Source organism: Chrysochloris asiatica, unplaced genomic scaffold, assembly GCF_000296735.1.
Source record: "Chrysochloris asiatica unplaced genomic scaffold, ChrAsi1.0 scaffold00137, whole genome shotgun sequence".
Taxonomy (NCBI): Eukaryota; Metazoa; Chordata; class Mammalia; order Afrosoricida; family Chrysochloridae; genus Chrysochloris; species Chrysochloris asiatica.
In genome coordinates, this window is record NW_006408655.1 from 5952137 (window position 1) to 5972941 (window position 20805).

Here is a 20805-nt window from a genome sequence, read left to right on the forward strand (position 1 = left end):
ATTTGCAAGCAACTTTCAATACTCTTTGATGTATGGAACATTGTTTTGTTTATTGCTGTCAAGTCGGTTCCAACTCATAGTGACCCAGTACAGGGATTGTGAGGAACAGATGGTAGGTTTGAACCCCTGACCTTGAAGCTAATAGTCCAGAACTTATCTTACAGTACCACACTCCTATGGGCCATTAAGAAAATGGAACTAAACCAGTGTCCCTCAAAGTTTTTGACTACCAAAGTATTTTCACATCATGGTCTGGTATACACACTTATACATGTGACTTAGGGTGGGGAATGGTTACCACCCCTCCAAAAATTTTTTTTTACCATTCAAATTCACTTCACTCAAATTTCTTCTGTTTCTTTCTGAATTCTGATTATAACTTTCTAATGAATAGCAACCCACACTCTGAAAAACACTGGTATAAACCTTTTAATAGATGTGGCTGTCTATCATTAACTTGATACATTTCTTCTCCCTTCTATCCTCTTTCTCACCCTTCAGTAAAAAAATTTAAAAAGTGCTACTGAGGAAAGAAGAACAGTCAGGAACCAAGATTTAGGCTAGTTTCTCTACATGCATTGTCTCGTTAATCCTCACACAGACTATGTGTGGGTTAAGTGTTACTCATCAGTGCAAAAACAAAAGCCTAGATCAACAGACTTTCTCAGTAGAACATGGTAGAGACAGGATTCAAATCCAGCTATCTTGCTCCAAAACTCCAGTTATACCAGGCCAGCTTTCATGTAACATTTTAAAATAATCAGAGCTAACTCAATAGTGAGAATTTCCTAAATTCCCTTGAAATAACTCATGTCCTTCGACTGTTAAAGACTCAGGTTTGGGAGAACCAGACAGTGACAAGTGAAATATATAGTGGGAAAAATCTCAGGCTTAACATTCATCTCCTTCGAGGTCCTCTGATTACTCCTTAGTAGACCATGGGTGGTACAAACATACTAAGTACTAATACTGTCTTAACCAATGTACTCCTCATACTAACTCTTTGAAATACGATTACTACCGAGATGCGACAGTTGAAAAGGAACCCCTGGGTAATACAAACAGTTAACACACTCGCTGCCAACTGAAAGAGGAGAGGTAAGAGGTACCTTGAAAGTAAGACCTAGTGATTGATCTACTACTGCTGAAAAATCAGCCACTGAAAACCAGATGGAGCACAGTTCTACTCTGACACACATGGGATCATTAGAAGATGGAATCAACTAGATAGCAACTGGTTGTTGTTGTTACGTGCCATCGAGTCGGTTCCGACCCATGGCGACCCTGTACAGGGTTTCTGAGGCTGTAAACCTTTATGAGAGCAGAACACCTCATCTTTCTCCTGCGGAGCAGCTGGTAGTTTAGAACTGCTGACCTTGCAGTTCGCAGCCCGATTCGTAACCACTACACTACCAGAGCAAATGGTAGGTACTGGTAAAGGTACTAACAAGGAATGACATCAGAGAAATAGCACATGAGGCTGTACTATTTATTTGGAGCACTGGCCTAAGATCCCTTGGGTGGCATCAGCATTTGCAATCAACTGCTAACATAAAGGTCGGTGGTTCAAATCCACCCAATGGCACCATGAAAGAAAAACCTGGTGATCTGCTTCCATAGAGATTTACCTTAGCCAAGAAAGCCCTTTGGAGCAGTTTTGCTTTGTAACGCATAGGGTTGACATGAGTCAAAATCAATGACTGGGTTTTTGCTTGTTTGGAGCATACTCAAAACATACGCTGGCTGAACTGAGCTGGCTGTTCTAGGTTGCTAAGCATCTTCCTGGTTGTTGAGAGTCTGTAAGAATTTATGAAAAGAAAGGCTAACACGGTCAGAACAAAAATAACACAACACACAGCTGCTGCTGCTGCTGCTGCTGTTTTATTATTTTTAATGTCTTCCAAAATTATGGTAAGTGAAACTATTAGGTGGGAGGAAATTTTATTTGGGAGGATAATTAAACACACTTAGCATAGGCATGTGCATTCTGTTAGCCTTCATAACTATAGATACATTTGACATAGATACAAGTTTTCTTAAATGCGGGCAGGTCGATACAAATCTTCAGTTTATGGATTGGGGAAGGACTCTGCACAAGTGATGATTTGGAGAAATTATTGACAAGACTGCATCATTGCCTGGTTCCACCCCAGACCTAAAATAGCTTGATATTTAGGGACAGCACTTTTAGTGGCCAGTCATTGCCATTGCTAAGTACTAATGCTGCTCTGAAAATTTAAAGCACTGATGTATTTTTAATAAACATATTATAAATGCAATTTTGACTTGAAAAAAACACCAAATCCATTGCCGCTGAGTCGATTTCTACTTCAAGTGACCCTAAAGAACAGAGCAGAACTGCCCCATTGGGTTTCCTAGACTGTAATCCTTACAGAAGCAGACTGCCACATCTTTCTTCCACTAAGCAGCTGGTGGGTTCGAACCACCAACCTTTTGGTTAGCAGCCAAGCACTTAACCACTCTACCAACAGAACTCCTCATTTTGACTTTTATACACCATAGATTAAATCATTTATTTGGCAAATGGCCACAGGGTTTATATGCATTGTGTGGCTTGTTGGGTATCAAAATGTTTATAGTTTAGCTTGGCATACTAAAAGCACATATAAATATGAGCTATGTTTTTTGTCTTATCATCTAAGTGTTATTTTCTCAGCACCTTTAAGCAATAAAAATATTGCCTAGTCCTCTTTTCTTTGCAAGTTCCATGATGAAAAATCCTAAATGTGCTGAATAAACCTGTTGTCTGCTTATGAAACATAAACGTTTATGAAAATATTGCCTGCACTCAAGTAGACTAGCCTGTTTTTAACTATTGTGATAATGTGCACTGCTGTGTTAGGAACGAATTGTGTATTATGCTCAGTCTTACAGCTTAATGTGTACTATACTTTGATCGTTCCAGTCAAAGACCAAAATTTAAATATTACGTAAATCATATTTTATACATGTTATCCTTCGCATGAAATCAAACAGAAATCTTGTTTCTTCTTTAAACACATGTGAACATAAACAAGCAACATATTTAAACTGCAGAAGCACTCACCTTTTCATTCCTTTAGAAAACTGCCCTCAGGTATCAATTAAAAATAAGAAGCCTATATGTTTTCTTAAAATAATGCTAAATATCTAGGCTTATGCTTTCAACTTTTTAAAGCATATTCTTAATAACATTGAGGGTTCTTTATTTAATCATATATGCTACTTTCACCAGAAATGCTACTTAAATCCTCTTCCTGAAAACAGTGAGAGGTTATGTAAACAGATAGATAGAAATGATACCATAAATTGAAGAACTGATGTTGAATCTCCAAAAATCACAACTAAACATAAAGTATGAACCTTGATTGCGTTCTGAATTAAAAAAAAAAAAAAAAGATTATAAAGACATTCTTAGGGCAATGAGGGAAAAGGGAACATACTGACTGTTAAATTTTCGTAGGCTGCTCAGTCCTTAATCAAAGTGGATGCATATTGTAGTTTGAAATGTCTTATATTCTTTCAAATGGTCCAACAATAAAAATACTTTATACATAAAATTAGAGAAAAATATAGAGCAAGTATGGTCAAAAGGTGACGTTTGAATCTCAGCGTATAAAGGTGTTTATTGTATTGCTCTTTGAACCATTTTGTATGTTTGAAAATATTCACAATAAAACAGTTGCAGAGGGAGGAAAAAAGCAGTTATTTTCACTTAAGTATATGAGTATATGTATGTTAACTCATGTGCCAACAAGGTACAGATAAAGCCTTACTTTACATGGACATTGAATATTTCACTTTCCACTAGCAGTCTCATGTTAGAAAATTAACCCAGAGAAACCATGGCAGCCCTTCTGCCAAGACCACAGTGCAGAGCTGACTGACACATACCACCTGAAGGAGAGCAGATGTATCAGGGTCTCCAGAGGGCAATCCTCACTGACCATCAAGTTTACGGGGAACTGGTGCCCTTAGAAAAATTAGGGTTGAGAACATGAGAGGTCTTCTGAGTCTGGAACCCTCCACGCAGATAACTTCCAACTTTGCTGGACTCCATTTTCTGGAGATCGCATACCTACCTTATGACATGAATTTAAGGGTAAATTACACATATTTAAAATATCACCTCTCTCTTATAGAAACAGACTGCCACATCTTTCTCCTGCAGAGTGGTTAGTGGGTTTGAAGCTTTCAGTTAGCAGCCAAGTGCTTTAACACTGCCCCACCATGGCTCCTCCACACATTAACCCACTATAAATGTTTCCCTGGCTTCCCTTTCTACCTATTCAATAAAGTGGGATATCAGGTTCAATCTGAGCAAAAAAAAACAAAACAAAAAAACCCTAAGGTGCTGACTCAAAATTTGGCTCAAAACTAATGATAAATAATAGTAATTTATAGGAGAGCATTAAAAAAAACTTCAGGGAGAAAATCTGTATAAACACTCAATTGAAAGGTGTGTCACGTATAACAAAAAAGTTCTGGACCTAAGAAACAACATGGCAGGATGTTTCTATCTTCATGGAGAATCTTTAGTGTTTGGGGTTCCAAACAAATCTCAGGTTTCTGGGTACTAATTCACTCATAAATTAGAGTGCAGATCAGCCCCTCTGAGTCATAAACTAGAAATGAGCTCTGAAAGACATTTTAACTGGACTGAACTTAAACTAAGCAGTGAGCACTGAATTTTCAAGTGGCACCATGCATTCAACAACTCCATTTCAGATGCATCTATTTTTACTTTTTTAATCTTTTATTTTTCTCCCTCATTCAATTCTTTATGTATGTGTGTATATATATATATATACACAAATACATACATACATACAGAGAGCACTGATGTGGCGCTAGGATAAGTACTGAACTACCAGACTAAAAGTCGATGGTTCCAACCCACCAGCCACTCCTTGGAAACCCAATACAAGATCACCAGGAGTCAGAATCGACATGATCGCATTTAACAACCACAGCAAAGCAGCCCTGGCAATACAGTGGTTCAAGCCCATGAGAGACAGATGTGATAGACTGCTTCCATAAAGATGGAAACCCTATGGAGCAATTCTACTCTGTCCCACCCAAAGCCATTGTGTTCACTCTGGTTAAATCCCAGGCTGTGGCATTGTAAAGAATCCTACTGTGGCCCATAAAGCTAATCAAATCAGGACACTGGTTCAAACAGTTACAGGAAAAATGGTTTACTTTCCATTAACCCAGTAACAATTATCCTGTTTATGGGCCATGTAGGCCCTTTCCCTTCTCATTGCTGCTGCCTTCCTTTGATCTTTAGCAGTCATTTATACCTCTCTTCAAGGAGAGCAAGAAACCATGATGCTGAAATGTTCTCATTTTTGCTTCATGGAACCAACTCCACGGCATATAACCACCACCACCACCCCAACAAGAGACATGGTATAAGAGGTGTGAAAAACTCACTAAGCGTGAAAAACTCATTAAGCTTGAGAAATATCTGTGGCCTTCACTCATCCATTATAATTGTTGTTTGTTAAGTGCCGTCCACTTGGTTCCAATGCATAACAATCCTGTATAAGGTTTCTGAGGAGCCGCTGGTGAGTTGGAACCACTGACCTTGCAGTTCAAACCAACCTTGTGGTCAAGTGCATTATCTTACACGGTACCTGTACCCCAAGTACAACAGAACAAAACACTGCCTGGTCCCAAGCCATCCTCACAAATGTTATGTTGAAGCCCATTGTTGCAGCCAGTGTATCAATCTCTCTCATGGAAGGTCTTCCTCTTTTTCACTAATGCTTACCAAGCATGAGGTCCTTCTCCAGAGACTGGTACCTCCTGATTACATGTCCTATGTACAAGAGAAGAAGTCTTGCCATTCTTGCTTCTAAGAACAATTCGGGCTGCACTTCTCCCAAGACACAGTTGTTTGGTCTTCTGGTAGTTCACAAATTATACTTTCAATTCTCTTCCCCAATACCACAATTCAAAGCCATCGGTTCTTCTTCAGTATTCTTTATTCATTATCCACATCTTTCATATACACATGAGGTGATTGAAAATGCCACAGCTTGGGTCAGGTGCACCTTAATCCTCAAACTGAAATCTTTGCTTTTGAACATTTTAAAGAGGTCTTTTGAAGCAGATTTGCCCAGTGTTATAAGTCATTTAAGGAGCTCTGGTAGTACAGTGGTTACGAATCAGGCTGCGAACCTTAAGGTCAGCAGTTCGAAACAACTAGCTATTCCTCAGGAGAAAGATGAGGCATTCTGCTCCCGTAAAGATTTACAGCCTCGGAAACCCTATGAAGGGTCACTATGAGTCGGAACTGACTCCACGGCACATAACCACCACCACCACCATAAATCATTTGATTTCTTGATTGCTGCTTCCATGAGTATTAATTGTGGACCCAAGAAAAATTAAATACTTGACAACTCCAATCTTTTCTCATTTTATCATAATTCTGTTTATTGGTCTAATTGAGAGGATTTTTGACCCCAGGATCTCAACTGAAACCAAGTGAGCAAGATTCCTTTCTCTAGTAACTCAGATATAAAATTCACAGTATCATATAATTAAATGAAAATTAAATCTCACTGCCATACTTTTCAGAGCCCACATGCTCTCACCGTAGAAGTTCCAAAGCTTCTAAACAAATCTCTCTCACTCTGTAACACACCAGACCTCAAAAACTACCTTCTAATTGAAAGACATCTAAATGACCCTACACATTAGAAAGAAAGAAATGTAATGAATGACCTTCAACAAATAGGTCCCAGACTATTTGTCATAAACAGGTAATTGGCCACTGCCACACCTGGGTGACACTATGAGTCAGAACAGATGTATTCACTTTCATGCTGTTATTGTGCCACACCTGGCATACCACATTGGCAATACTTACGCATTACAATAGGGCTTCTTTTCATAGCCTTTGTAATTGTTCATGTTGAGAGCCATCTTGCAGACCTCGCAATGGAAACATCCTTTATGCCAGTACTAAAAAAAAAAAAAAAAAATTTTTTTTAAACATTTTAATACAATGCCATTTCTTTTAAGGCTAGGTACAGAAGGCAGACATTTTTAGTACATCACAGATCCAGTATTTGAAAATATTACAACAAAATGTAGGAAACAGTGGATGTGTTTACCTAGTTTTCCCACAAGTAAATAAAGCAGGAAAGTATTAAAATTGAGTTTTTAATTAATCCCCATCAAATCATGCAGGTTCGTGATGGAAGAACTATCAGGGCTGCCCTTATGCTATTTAACTTCTATAAGGATGTATGAAGAAATTATCAACTAGATAAATTAAGAAATGGACATAATAGAATGACTAGATCTAAACAACAACAACAACAAAAAGGAATCAAGTTCAAAGTGTCTAAATGGCTGTGTTTGTGAGATTCGATTAATGTCCACCGGAAAAGTCAGGCAATACGACGAGACAGAAGCTGAACTAAGTACCTTTGCCCCTACATCCCAATCCCAGTCCAGTTTTCACTAAATTGCCAGAAACACCCACTCTGTCAGGGATGATCAGCGGAATGAAGGCTTGCTCTAAAGAGATATTTGTGATAACAAACGCAAATTTTGAGAAGAAAGCTTCCAGCTGGTTTCACTTATCAGCCACTCAATGTGGCTCCTGGGTCTCTCGTGGGTTGCTCACAACTCCAATCACACCTGCGAAGGGCAGAGAGCTGGGCCAGAGGGACCTGGCGCCCCTACAGCCACTTCTGGAATTCTCCACGGGTAGGTTAGACACCCGTGGGTCAGACTTGACGGCGCTTTTTGGAGGGGATTCTTCTTAGCAATGCGGCAGCGGTCGCTCCATGACATATTAATTACTATTTGCCTCTCCATCTCGCCGCCGACACGGAAGGCGCCACATTCCCGCGCTGGGGTGGAGTGAGGTAGGGATGCGGGGGCAGTGAGGGATAAGAGTGGAGGTGGAACGGGGCGAGGGGGACTAGAAGGAGGGGGACACAGCTCTCGAACTGTTCCCTAGTGCCCAGCCTCTGCACCTCGGCCCCGTGCTCTCCGGGGCCCCTCGCCGCGCCCCGCGGTGCACTCTCCGCCGCAGCTCTGTGGCCACCAGCGCAGTCCGCACCCTGGCCGCCCCACCCCGACAAAAACCTATCCAGATTCCAACCTTACATTCGCAAATCTCTGACATCCCTCGGGCATTTTCCTCTGAGTACCTCCCCCTGTGCCAATAGACACACACAATCACACTCATCTCTTTCCAACCCAGAAGCCAAAACTTCTCCGAGCAGGTGCAACCGGGTACCCGGCAGGTCTGGGCTGGCTCCGCGCCCCTTCCCTCACCTTATCTAGGCAGTTGACTTTCTCCGTGGGATACACTACTTTTCCGCAGCGGGCGCACTGGGGGTTCATTTTCGCAGTTCCAGGGGTCAGCGGCGAGGCGGCAGTAGCTGCTGCGGTGGCTGCGTGGACAGGGGCAGCGTCTGGGGGCTCCGAAGAGCCGTTGTGACATCCCCCGGCGGGCCCCCGCACAGCCTCCGGGCAGGCGAAACGGATGCGGTTGGCCGAGTGCGGGGGTCAGGAGTCAACGCCGGGCAGCAGCAGAGCCAGCAACGTCGGGAGAGGACAGGGAGGGCGGCAGGGGACCGAGTGGTGGCGCGGCGGGGCCTGTCGCCTGGGGGCCGACTGCGTTCTCAGGCTCCGACTCGGCTCCGGCTCCGCGCCGCTCGCTCTGCGTCGCTAGCACTCCAGGTACCGGTGACTCACGCAGACACTCGCTCCCGCCCCTCGCGCTCAGTCGCTCCCCCGCCTAGCAGCCGCCACCGCGCAGGCCAAACCCACCCGCGCGCCCTGACCAAAGTTGCAGTGAACGAGCACGTCGTCGGGCACCCGGGGAGGGAGGGAGAAGCGTGGGAAGGGGGGAGGGCAGAGACCCGGAGATCTCCGCCACAGCCGCGGACTACAACAGTGTGGCTGGGGGAGAGAGCCTCCTGCCGCAAGCTGGGGCGACCAGGTGGGCGGCCGCGGTGGCGGAGGGAGGGGGTAGCCGGGAAGGAGATACAGGGAATGGAGGAAACGGGGAGGGTTCGAATCCAAGTACTCCCAGCCCCTCTTCCTCTCTCTTCTTCCCTATCTCCAACCCTAGGATGATCCTGGTATTCAAAGGTCCGGGACAAAGTGGTGGAGGGGCGCACGGAGGGGGAGGGGAGGTGCACATGCTTTTCTCTTCCAGACCAGGAGATCGCTGGTGGCGACGCACTCGCTCCCCGCACAGCGTCCAGTCCCAGGGTGGAGGCTGTCCGGGCCGAGCGCAGCGACGCACCCAAGCCCTGGAGCCGGGAGGCGAGCTGAGAACCGGGAGACTCCTGTCTCCGTGGCTTGTGTAATGTCCGCTCCCATTGGCCTTTTCCGAGATAAAGTGTTCCTGCGTGAAGTCCTTGAACCTTAGATGAGAAGGAGCCTTTTATCACTCTCTCTCAACCCATTTACTTTTTTAAAATCTGTTCTTGGAGAACCACTGGTCATTTTAGGCCCAAATCAAGCCTTATTTGATTAATAAACGGTCTTCCATCATTTTAAGTGTATACGACTATGCTTACAGTATATTTTGCAAGTAAACGCCACAGGAGCTGCGCGAAAAGTTCTTTACCTGCATTATGAGAATAGATTACAAACTCAAAGTCCTAATCAGGAGAGCCAGAAAACCAAACTGAATGCTGAGGGTAGCAGGAAACACAAATTGTTATTTCGTTTTAATAGGATCCTTGGGTTTTGGACTCATTCTATGAGAGGCACCAAAATAGAATTACATTGCCCAGTTCAAATCCCAACTCTGCTATTTACTAGTCATATGACATTGCGCAATTTATTTAATCTCTCCGTTTTCTAATCTATAAAATAGGTATGTTAAGAGTTTCAAAACAACCCCTACCCTTCTACTGGTGGAATTAAATGAAGCAACAGTTCTAAAGCACTTGGATCTGTCTGGCTCATGGTAAACACTGGATAAAAATCATCTCGGATTGTAACAAATGAGTAAATTCAGGCTGTTGCTAACACACAAATTTTGGCACTGTGGGCTAAAGCGTCACACTGCAGTCATTTGAACCACAAGGTTGGTGGTTCAAGCTCACCAGCTGTTCCTTGGAAACCCTATACAGGGTCACTATGGGTCTGAATCGACTCGACGGCACTTAACAACAAGAAATGTCACACAGCAACTGTGTGGCATTATTTCTGTCTTAAAATATATATAGATAGATGCAGCCTTTCATCATAAAGGAAAACTTGGTTTCTTAACCTCTTAAAAAGCCTGCACTGAAAAACATGTCACACATGACAATACTGTGCTGTGTGACTTTTCAAAAGAGATAATTTCCTTAGAAAAATTCACCAAATGCAACAGCCTTTAAACCACGCCTTACTGTGCTCACAAGCCCACAGAAAAATCGAATAAATAATAGATACGCTGACAAGAGGACAGATTGTCATTTGAAAACACTTCAAAGCTAATTAGAAATGCCTGAGGAAAAAAAATATTTATACGATTACCAAGAAGGATGTAATTTTTTTTTCATTTAGATTTCCATACTGTAGATAATAAAATACAGTTTTAAAAATCTTATTCTCATTTTTAAGTGGTAAGCATAAAATATTTATAACTGATTCTATCAGATCTTTTAACTCTATAAATTGTATTCTTGCTTAGCAAACCAGCACATGTCTCAATGCTTGGCACATGTTGTTGTTGTTGTTAAGTGCCATCGAGTCGGGTCCGACCCATAGCGACCCTGTACAGGGTTTCCGAGGGCACATAGTAGGTATTAATTAATTAAATGTGTATTGATAGAAAATATGGATAAAGCAAATGAATAAATTAAAACTGGAATTAACTATGATGTTTTATTCTCTCAAGAATAAACAATGAATGCTCAGTTATAGTTTCCTCTTAATATGTTTCTCTTATTATTTTCTTTTTTTTTTTTTCATAGAACCAGCTTCTAAGATTTTTAATATCATTTTACTGATGTGACAAGAAATTTAATGCCATCTGTCTTACAAGGACTTCTTTCTTTCCAAATTCAAAGTACTGTAAACAGAACATTGGCAGTAACCTGTCATCTGGTCTAGCCTTCCTCCTTCCAGCAGATAAATGATTTAATTATCCAGTAGCAAGACCTTTTGCCCTTTCCTTGTATTTTTCACTTGTAGGTCAAAAAATTATTCCTTATGGTAACTATACTTCAATATCTCTAAATCCTTTTCTCCTGGCATAGACAGCCACAGATATAAACAATAACTTACCATCATTATTCTAAGAACATTTATAATTTATATAATTTATTTTTTTCTTTGGTTAAAATTCCCAAGTCACTTTACTTTTTCCTCAGGGGTTTTTACATACAGTCTACTAAAGACGTTAAAATCACCTTTATTACTCAAGCTTCCTAAGTTGAACTCCAAATTAAAAAGCTTTAAAAATTAATGTTACAAAAGACTGTATCAGATACAAATTGTGCTGGATTGTACTGCTTGTTTAGAATTATTGTTGTTGTTGTCCTCTCACACCCTGGATTTTTGTATATGCAGAATGTACTTCCCAACTACAGTGATGAAGACCTTGGCCATCTGAGTTCCTTTGGTCAATAGAATGTGAACAGATATGATGGGAGCCACATTGGAGAGAAGCTGGAAGTGAGCTTGCACAGTTTACTCTCATTCCTTCATGCACATGAGATTCAGCTCTGAGTCATGAGAAGAGTGTACACTAAGGTGATTGTTGTTTTTAAGTGCTATCGAGTCAGTTCTGATTCATAGCGACCGTGTATAGGGTTTCAGAGGAACAGCTGGTGGGTTTGAACTACCAACCTCATGGTTAGTAATCCAGGCTTACCCTACTTACAGTGCTACACCAAGACTCTGTAACCTAGTGGCAGGGGTGAGGGGCACAGAAACAGAAAAACTCAAGTATCTCCAGGTATCCTAGGGTTGTTGTTGTTAGGTACCAGAGAGTCAGTTCCTCCTCATAAGGACCCTGGATAGGATTTCCAAGGAGTGACTGGCGAGCTTGAACCTCCTGACCTTGTAGAATCAAAGCAGCCTCATTTCTCACATAATATGAGCAAAGGAAATTGGGGAGGGGGAGGGGGGGAAGAAGGCATTTGTTGTGGTAAGTCACTAAGATCTGAAGGTTTTTGTGTGGTACTGTGGGTTAATGCGCTAGACTGCAAAGTCGTTTGAACTGCAAGGTCGGTGGTTCAAGCTCACCAGCTGCTCCTCAGAAACCCAATACAGAGTTGCTATGGGTTAGAACCTGCACTTAACAATAACAATTCAAGTAAAAGCTGACTAATACATTGATGGTGATTAATTGAAGAGAAATGTTTTCTGTTGATATGGATTGAATCTGTCCTTCAAAATGACAAGTTGTACCTGTACCTAACCCTGTACCTGTGACTGTAGCCCTATTTGGAAATAGGGACTTTCATATCTATGCTAATTAAGCCATGTGGAAAAGGGTGGCTGATAAATCCAAACCCTTCTGAATGGTGTCTTTTAAAAGGTAAAGCAGATCTAGAAATACACATGGGAAAATGCCATGAAAAGATTTGTCCACAAGCCGAGGAATGCCCAGTGCTGCCAAAAGCAGAAAGAAACAAAGGATGATCTTCACCTAGAGCAGACACCATAGTTCTGCTGACACCCTTGACACACTGAATTAGGACTTCCAAATTGAGAGGCAATAAATACACTTGGTTTTTTTTTTTCCTTACAGCAGCACTAAGTAACTAAGACATTGTTTCAGCAACAAGGAACTAATAAACTTACATACAAGATTACAATGTTTATTTTTTTAAAAGCACACTGTTGGAAGAATAGTGTGTGGTCTATAATGCATAGCGCTTATTATTAATTAACCAACTGACTTATTCTCTCATTCTACATAGCTTTATGTGCCTTCCATTTGTCAGACATTGTGTAAAATTGTGTATACTTTAATTGTTGTTGTTAAGTGCTGTTGAGTTGGTTCTGACCCATGCAACCCTGTATAGGGTTTCCGAGGAGCAGGTGGTGGTTTTGAACCATTGACCTTGAGTTTAGCAGTCTAGTGCTTATCCTACAGCACCACACCAGGAACTCATACCATCATGCAGGCAGGTTTTCCCAAACAATGTTAGGAGGTAAAACTAAAGGAAAATGGTAAATATTAGTCCATAGTTTCATTTGATAGCTGCATATGAGCCTAAGTCTAATGAAGCAATTCTATAAAGATCTTAAGCACTTTAGAGGAAATTATTTCATTTACTGTTATATTCCTGTAAGTCAATGAGAAATGTAATATAAATATGTTAAGGGAAGTGTCAAGAATCAAAGTTATTATAGAAATAGAATTACATTCATTTATTTGTCCAATATACAATTATTGGTAGGCAGGATGTTCTTGGTGTGGCACAGTAGGATAAGCACTGAACCACAAGGTCAGTTTGAACTGCAAGGTCGGCAGTTCAAATATGCCAGCCACTACTTGGATCACTATACAGGGTTGCTATGTGTCAGAACCAACTGGACAGCACTTAACAACAACAACAACAGGGTGTTAGGCATAAGGGGATACAGTGGGGAATTAGGTGTGATCTCTGCTTATAATGAATTTTAATGGGACAGATAAGTAAGTAAAGAATTGCAATACACTGTGATCAATGTTCTGAAGTAAAGCTGTGCCCATGATACCATGGAAGAACAGAGGAAAAGCTTCTACATCAGCCTGGGAAATCTGGAAAGACTACCTAAAGGAAGTAGTCACTGTACTTCTAACGTGTTCAAGGAGAAACAGGTACTACCTGCTGTCCTCTACTCCAAGAATACAAGGATCTCCAAAGTAAGGAGGTAATTACCATAACTTCCCTTGTTTTATGTATCCATCTGCTTTTACATACATGCTGGAAATTATTTAGATTGTTTTACTGTCCCCTGCCAACAGGACATATCATGACTTAGCATCAGACTTCAAATAATGATGAAATGTATCTTCATTGATGACACACACAGTCCACTGAAGTCCCCTCAGTGATGCCAATGGTGACAAAAAGGTTGCTGCTCAAACCCACCCAGCCCTGAGGAAGAAATCTACCTGTGAACTGCTTCCATAAAGATCATAGCTAAGAAAACCCTATGGGGCAGTTCTACTCTTCAACACATGGGGTCTCTTAAGTCACAAATCAAAAACAAAAACAATGACAAAATAAGACCCAGCAAGCCTCTGATTTACCAAAAGTGTTTGTAGATAATAACTCATAATTGCAAGTTTGACTTAAAGCCTTTTGGGGTTTGAAAAGAAAGAGTACAACTCTTTGCTTTGGTCCTTTAGGGACTGACCCTGTCTCGAGGATGAAGAACAAGACAGACCATTCCTGGTAAACAATATACTGTTGTTAAGTGCAGTCAAGTCGATTCTAACTCACAGTGACCCTATGTAGGGTTTCCAAGGAGTGGCTGGTAGGATTGAACCACCAAACTTGGGTTTGCAGGCCAGTACTTATCCTACAGCACCACACCAGGACTCCAAGCAATATGTTGTTGTTATGTGCTGTGGAATCGGTTCTGACTCATAGAGACCCTGTACAGGGTTTCCAAGGCTGTAAATCTTTATGGGAACAGAAAGCCTCATCTTTCTCCTGTGGAACAGCTGGTAGTTTCAAACTGCTAACCTTGAGGTTCACAGCCCAATTCATAACCACTACGCTACCAGAGCTCCATACAGTATGTTGTTGTTATTGTTAAGTGCCGTTGAGTCAGTTCTGACCCATAGCGACCCTGTACAGGGTTTCCGAGGGTGTAAAGTAGACCCCAAAATACATCCATATCTTAACCACCAAATCTATAAACATGCTGCCTTATATGAAGTCCTGGTGTGTTGCTGTAGGATAAGCACTAGACCACTAACCCACAGGGTTAGAGATTCAAACCCACATGTTATTCCTCAGAAACCCTATTTGGGGTCGCTATGAATTTGAATTGACTCAGCAATAACATGGCAAAAGGGACTTTGCAGAAGTGAGTACATTAAAGATCTTGAGAATGGAGAGATGATTCTGAATTATCCAGGAGCTCCCAATGTAACCATAAAATGAAACTTCTTGGTATATTTTAGTACAAATCTGATGGAAGGTGACAAGGATGATGATAGTTATTATTACCCTTCTTATGTTTTTCAAGACTGTTGTCTGAGTCACCTACCAAATTTGATAAATATCAAGCTATAAAAATAAAACGTCTATTAAAAAATACTTCACTTAGTATACTCACATGAGAAAGTAAAGTTATATGTTTTTCAGACTGTATCTTGCATTTATGATCTAAGCAGGTTGTTAAGTGTCAACTCATAGCAACATTGTATAGTATTTCAAAGGAGCAGCTGGTTTGAACTGCCGACCTGTGGTTCACATAGATGATGTCAGTTAAAAACTATACCAAGGAAAATGTCTTCTTGTTCAATAAAAATAGTGAAAAAAATAAAGACATAGGGTTTTTTAATTCCTCTTAGTAAGTACTTATAGTTTATATACCAAAGCTCTGACTCATTAAGCAGCATCACTTTTGAGCTTCAAAGGAAAGTAGATCTCCAACTTGCTTGGCAAGAATTACAATTAGAATCATTACCAAATTAAGGGATTGTTCTTTTGATATTTACAAAAGCAAATAAAAATCATTTTAAAGAATAATATTAAGTTATGTGATTTAGGAGTAGTCAATGAAAGGTTGTTTTGGATAATAAAAACCAAAAGTAGGGTTAGAGGTTTTGTTGTTAAGTGCCATGAGTCGGTCCTGATTCATAGCGTCCCTGTATATGGTTTCTGAGGCTGTATGTCTTTGCGGGAGCAGAAACCTCATCTTTCTCCCATCAAGAGACTGGTGAACTTGAACTGTCCACTTTGTGATTTCCAGTCTAGTGCTTATTTGATTAAAATTCTATATAGAATGAAAAAAGGTAGGTAGGAAGGAAAAAGGACTGAAAAGTTACTAAAACTCAAAATCTATTTTAGAAGAAAGAAAAACATTACCTCTAAAAGTCATTCAAAATGAAGGGAATATTTCCTTTAGACTCTTCGGTTGCAAAAAAACAGAGATCCACTTGAGCACTCACTGATAAGAAGAGGCTCATAATAATGTTCCTCATACACAGGAACCCAAGAAAAGTTTAATGACCTGCCTTCAAAACAGAAGGAATCTTTGGTGGCAAAGCCGGGCCACCAAAAAGCCAAAATATCAGATCTGTAATGGAATCAGTTCAAGAGTCTTCACTTTACTGACCTGTCCTTAGCATAATACAGCTGATTTCCCCATAGCTGCTTCTCTCTGGCATTACCAAATTGTGGATTCTCACCGTCATCTGTATGTTTTACATACTTCTCCATAGATAAGTTTCCTTATTCTCAGACTCTGCTTGTAATTTCTTCCTTACATCTTTGTCTGGCCATGACCACACATGGCATCTCTTCATTCTTCACCTCTCACAAATAATGGTCTTCTTATTTTTCAATTACCAGTTCAGATTTCAAATAAAAATATGTTGATTGACTCAGTTCTTCTTTTCACATTTCTGGGTCATTAGCCCACCTCTTGGTTATCCTAGAGTCAGTTTTAAGCAGCTTTGGAGGGAAAGTTAAGAGGGGACCCAGGGGGATCACAGGGGACACAGAGAGCTGTCCTTCAGTTCAAGCTGCAGTCTTGGTAAGCCTGAGCAATCCAGAATATTAGGGGAAGCTCAAGAACAAAAATGGGGGAAGAGCTAAGCTCATTCAAAAATTTGAATCTTCATAGAGAAATAAGAGCTGTGACATGAATAGATGTACACACACTCATGTTCATTACAGCACTGTTCACAATAGCAAAAATATGGAGACCACCTAAATGACCACCTAAATGACCATCAGTGGAAGAATGTATAAACAACTTTGGTATGTACACACAATGAAACACCTCATAACATGGATGAACCTGGACAATATTACGCTTAGTAAAATTTGTTACTGTGGTTGCTAAGTGCTATCAAGTCAATTCTGACTCACAGCTACCCACTATAGAATTTCCAAGGAGCAGCTGGTGGGTTTGAATTGCCAACCTTGTGCTCTGCAAGTCCAATGCTGATCCTACAATGCCACACTAGAAGTCCTGAGTAAAATTAATCAATCACAAAAGGATAGATATTGTATGATGTCACTATTATGAAAAGCCAGGAAAAGGTTTTCACACTAAAAGAAATATTTTTTGATGATTACCAGGGATGGGATGGAAGGGGAAGTCATTCACTGGCTAGAGTGTAGACATGGATTAACTTGGGTGACAGGAAAGGCAATGTACAAGAGGAAAATTGGCAAAAGAACAATGAAGGCAGGGTACAATACCAAGAGGAACACAAGAGCTAACGACAACTGAGGTAAATACTACTATATGCATGCAGTGGTGTAGCTTCCAACTCATAGCCACCCTGTATGAGCGTCAAGGCTATAAATCTTTACAGGAGCAGAAAGTCTCATCTTTCTCCCATGGAACGGCTGGTAGATTCAAACTGCTGACTTTGCAGTTTGCAACCCAAATCATAACCCACTACGCTACCAGGATTCCTTGTTATATACATTGTGGTTGTTAAGTGCTGTTGAGTTAGTTCCAACTCATAGCAACTTTGTATAGGGTTTTCAAGGAGCAAGTGATTGGTTTGAACCACTAACCTTGCAGTGAGCAGTCCAGTGCTGATCCTACAGCACTACACCAGGACTCCTGTTATATACACAGTCGTGCAATAATGATATGGACTCCTGGTGTGGCACTGTCGGATTAGCATTGGACTTCAAACCACAAGGCTGGTAGTTCAAAACCACCAGCTGTTCCTCAGAAACCCTATATACAGAGTCACTATGAATCGGAACAGACTCTATGGCACTTAACAACAACAACACAATAATGATCTATGGGTAGATACATGATAGATACACAGGTTGAACAGGTGAGGGAGGGAAGAAAGGAGTATGTCCACAAATATATAAAGGTTTGGCAGAAGAAATTTGTACATGGGGGTCCTGATGTGGCACTATAGGATAAGCACTGGACTGGTTGCCACAAACTCAGCAGGTCAAACCCACCAGACACTCCTCAGAAACCCTATAGTGGGTCACTATGAGTTGGAATGGACTCAACAGCACTTATCCATGAATGTGGTGGAGCATACAGAGGACAAAGTTATGAAAATGTCTGAGACATTGCCAAACACCTTGAGGGAATGATTTGCTGGGCATAAGGGCTCAGGACCATAGTCTTGGGGGAAACCATGGTCAATTGAATAACATAGTCCACAAAGACAACGTTCTACATCCTACTTTGGTGAGTAATGACTAGGATCTTAAAAGCTCTGGCGGTGGAGTGGGTTATGTGTTGAGCTGCTAACCGAAAGGGCAGGAGTTTGAATCCACCAACTGCTCCATGGAAAAAGATGAGACTTTCTTCTCCCATAAAGATTTACAGCTTAGGAAACCCTATATAGGGTTTTCACAAGTTGGAACTGTCTTGATGGCACACCACCATGAAGGTGCAACTATTGGTCTCTCCGAGTGTGGATGAAAGAAGAGTGGTGAAAATTGAAGACATTTGAAAACAATTAGTCCAATGGACTAATGGACCATAGGAACATTAGTCTCCACAACACCAACCAGCTGAACTAGATGGTGCCTAGCTACCACAGCCAACTTTTCTGAAAGGGATAGCATTAGAAGGATAGAGTGGGAGAAAATACGGAACAAACTTCAAAATAATAAATAAAAAAAGACCAGGTTTACTGGTCAGATAAAGACTTGTAGAACCCCAAAACTGTGGTCCTTGATCATCATCCTTCAAGTCTGGAACTGAAAATGTCGTTCATTTTCAGGCAAGTAATAGGACAACACTCTGGTAGCGTAGTGGTTACGAATCGGGCTGCTAACCTCAAGGTCGGCAGTTTGAAACTACCAGTGGTTCTGCTCCCGTAAAGATTTACAGCCTCGGAAACCCTGTGCAGGGTCGCTATGAGTCGGAACCGACTCTATGGTACTTAACAACAGCAGCAGGACAACACTAGTAAGGTACTCACACCATAGAATGATCAACCATTTGAGACCAAAAGGCCAGCATTTACCTAAGGACAAAATTCAGAAGGAGGAATGGAAACAAGAAACATAGGGAAGACGTTGGCTAAATGATGTTTTATTGAGGGGATTTCAATCACGATGAAACAAAGCATATAATTTGTTGAATTGTAAAATAGATGATCTGTTCTATAAACCTTCATTTACTTTAATTCTCAATAAATAAAACAAATTTTTAATAAAATGGGAAGTATTATAGACCAAAATCTGACCATAGACAAGATGTAGCTGCTGGATTGTTTTGTTTTGTTTTTCCTTTTTCATTAATGTTAGAATACATTAGTAAAAGTATGTATGTACATTCATGTCTTTAAGCCATCTATTTCCATTTCTCAGAACCCAAAGTAAGGACAAGGAAATCCTTACCGTCTGAAAAGAAAGTTCTGAGCACATGGCAACTGAAAACTACAAGTTCTGACCCAGAAAATCCAAAGATCTGTATCTGTGTCGTCTAACAGAATTATTGTTAGAGCTACAAATAGAATTTTTATTGTTTCATAGTTGCATTTTAAAAAGTAGCCACAAATGAAAATATTTTTAAAATATATTTTATTCCATCCAATTCATCTGAAATATTATTTCAATGTGTGACCAATATTTTTTAAATTAACACAATCATTTCACAACCTTTTTTTCCCTCAGTATGCATTTACTCTGATAGTGGTTGGTGGTTATGTGCCTTGGAGTCTGTTCTGACTCATAACGACCCTGTACAGGGTTTCCGAGGCTGTAAATTTTTACGGGAGCAGAAAGCCTCATCTATCTCCCACAGAATAGCTGGTAGTTTCAAACTGTTGACCTTGCGGTTCACAGCCTGTTTCGTAACCACTACACTACCAGAGCTCCTTGACTCTGATGATGATGTTGTTGTTGTTGTGAAGTGCCTTCGAGTCGATTCCAACCCATAGCAACCCTGTATAGGGTTTCCAAGGAGCAGCTGGTGAACTTGAACTGCCAACCTTGCAGTTCAAACGGCTTTGCAGTCTGGCGCATCAACCCACAGCGCCACACCAGGACTCTGATAGCACCTCTCAATTTGGATGAGCCGCATTTCAATTGCTAATAGCACAGTATTCATTTGCGGGAGACAGAAAGCAGTTAGCACAGAATCTGGGTCTGAGAATAGGGCAGGGAAGGGAGGGCATCAGTTATTCTGAGGGCCTCCAAGCAAGCATGATGATGCTGGGGCCCCCGAGCAGGGATAGCACTACCTTCTCCTAATGTCCTAACTGCTGATCCTCCAGCGCTGCTCTCAGAACCAGGGGCCTGGGCAGCTTGGAAAAGAAAGCAAGCACAGTGCAAATGAATGAATCTTCGTGAGAAAGAGAAGAGGACAGAGACGAAAAGTGAAGAACGAAAAAAAAAATGTAGAATAATATAAGGGGAAGAGAAGAGTTGAGTCTAGGGGGAGTTTAAACAACACCAAAAGGTCATAGGAAAGTGTTGAAAGGATCTGGAAAACAGGATCCACAGAACAAACACAGCAGAACAAAAGGAGGAGAAAGAATGAGAAGGGCCCAGGAAAACTCAATGAGCCAAAGTCAGCCAGGCCCAGAGATGAATTTCATAAAAACCAAGTGCCTGGAAAACATCAACAGAGCAGCATCAAGGACAAATGCCGTTTAAGTAGTTGACAGACATACAGTATGTTTTGTTTTGCATTAACAAA

The 20805-nt window shown here is 41.0% G+C and overlaps 1 protein-coding gene across 1 annotated transcript in view; it reads right to left on the reverse strand.

Annotated features, from left to right (window-relative positions):
• Positions 1–8393, reverse strand: part of NEBL (nebulette) — a 598576-nt gene extending 590183 nt beyond the window's left edge. The window contains exons 1-2 of the mRNA XM_006869894.1: positions 8305–8393; positions 6881–6975 (exon numbers count right to left, since the gene is read on the reverse strand). Coding sequence (XP_006869956.1) covers positions 6881–6975; positions 8305–8373 — 164 coding nt within the window. The 5' untranslated portion in view covers positions 8374–8393. The remainder of the gene's footprint in view (positions 1–6880; positions 6976–8304) is intronic.
• Positions 8394–20805: the final 12412 nt, after the last annotated feature.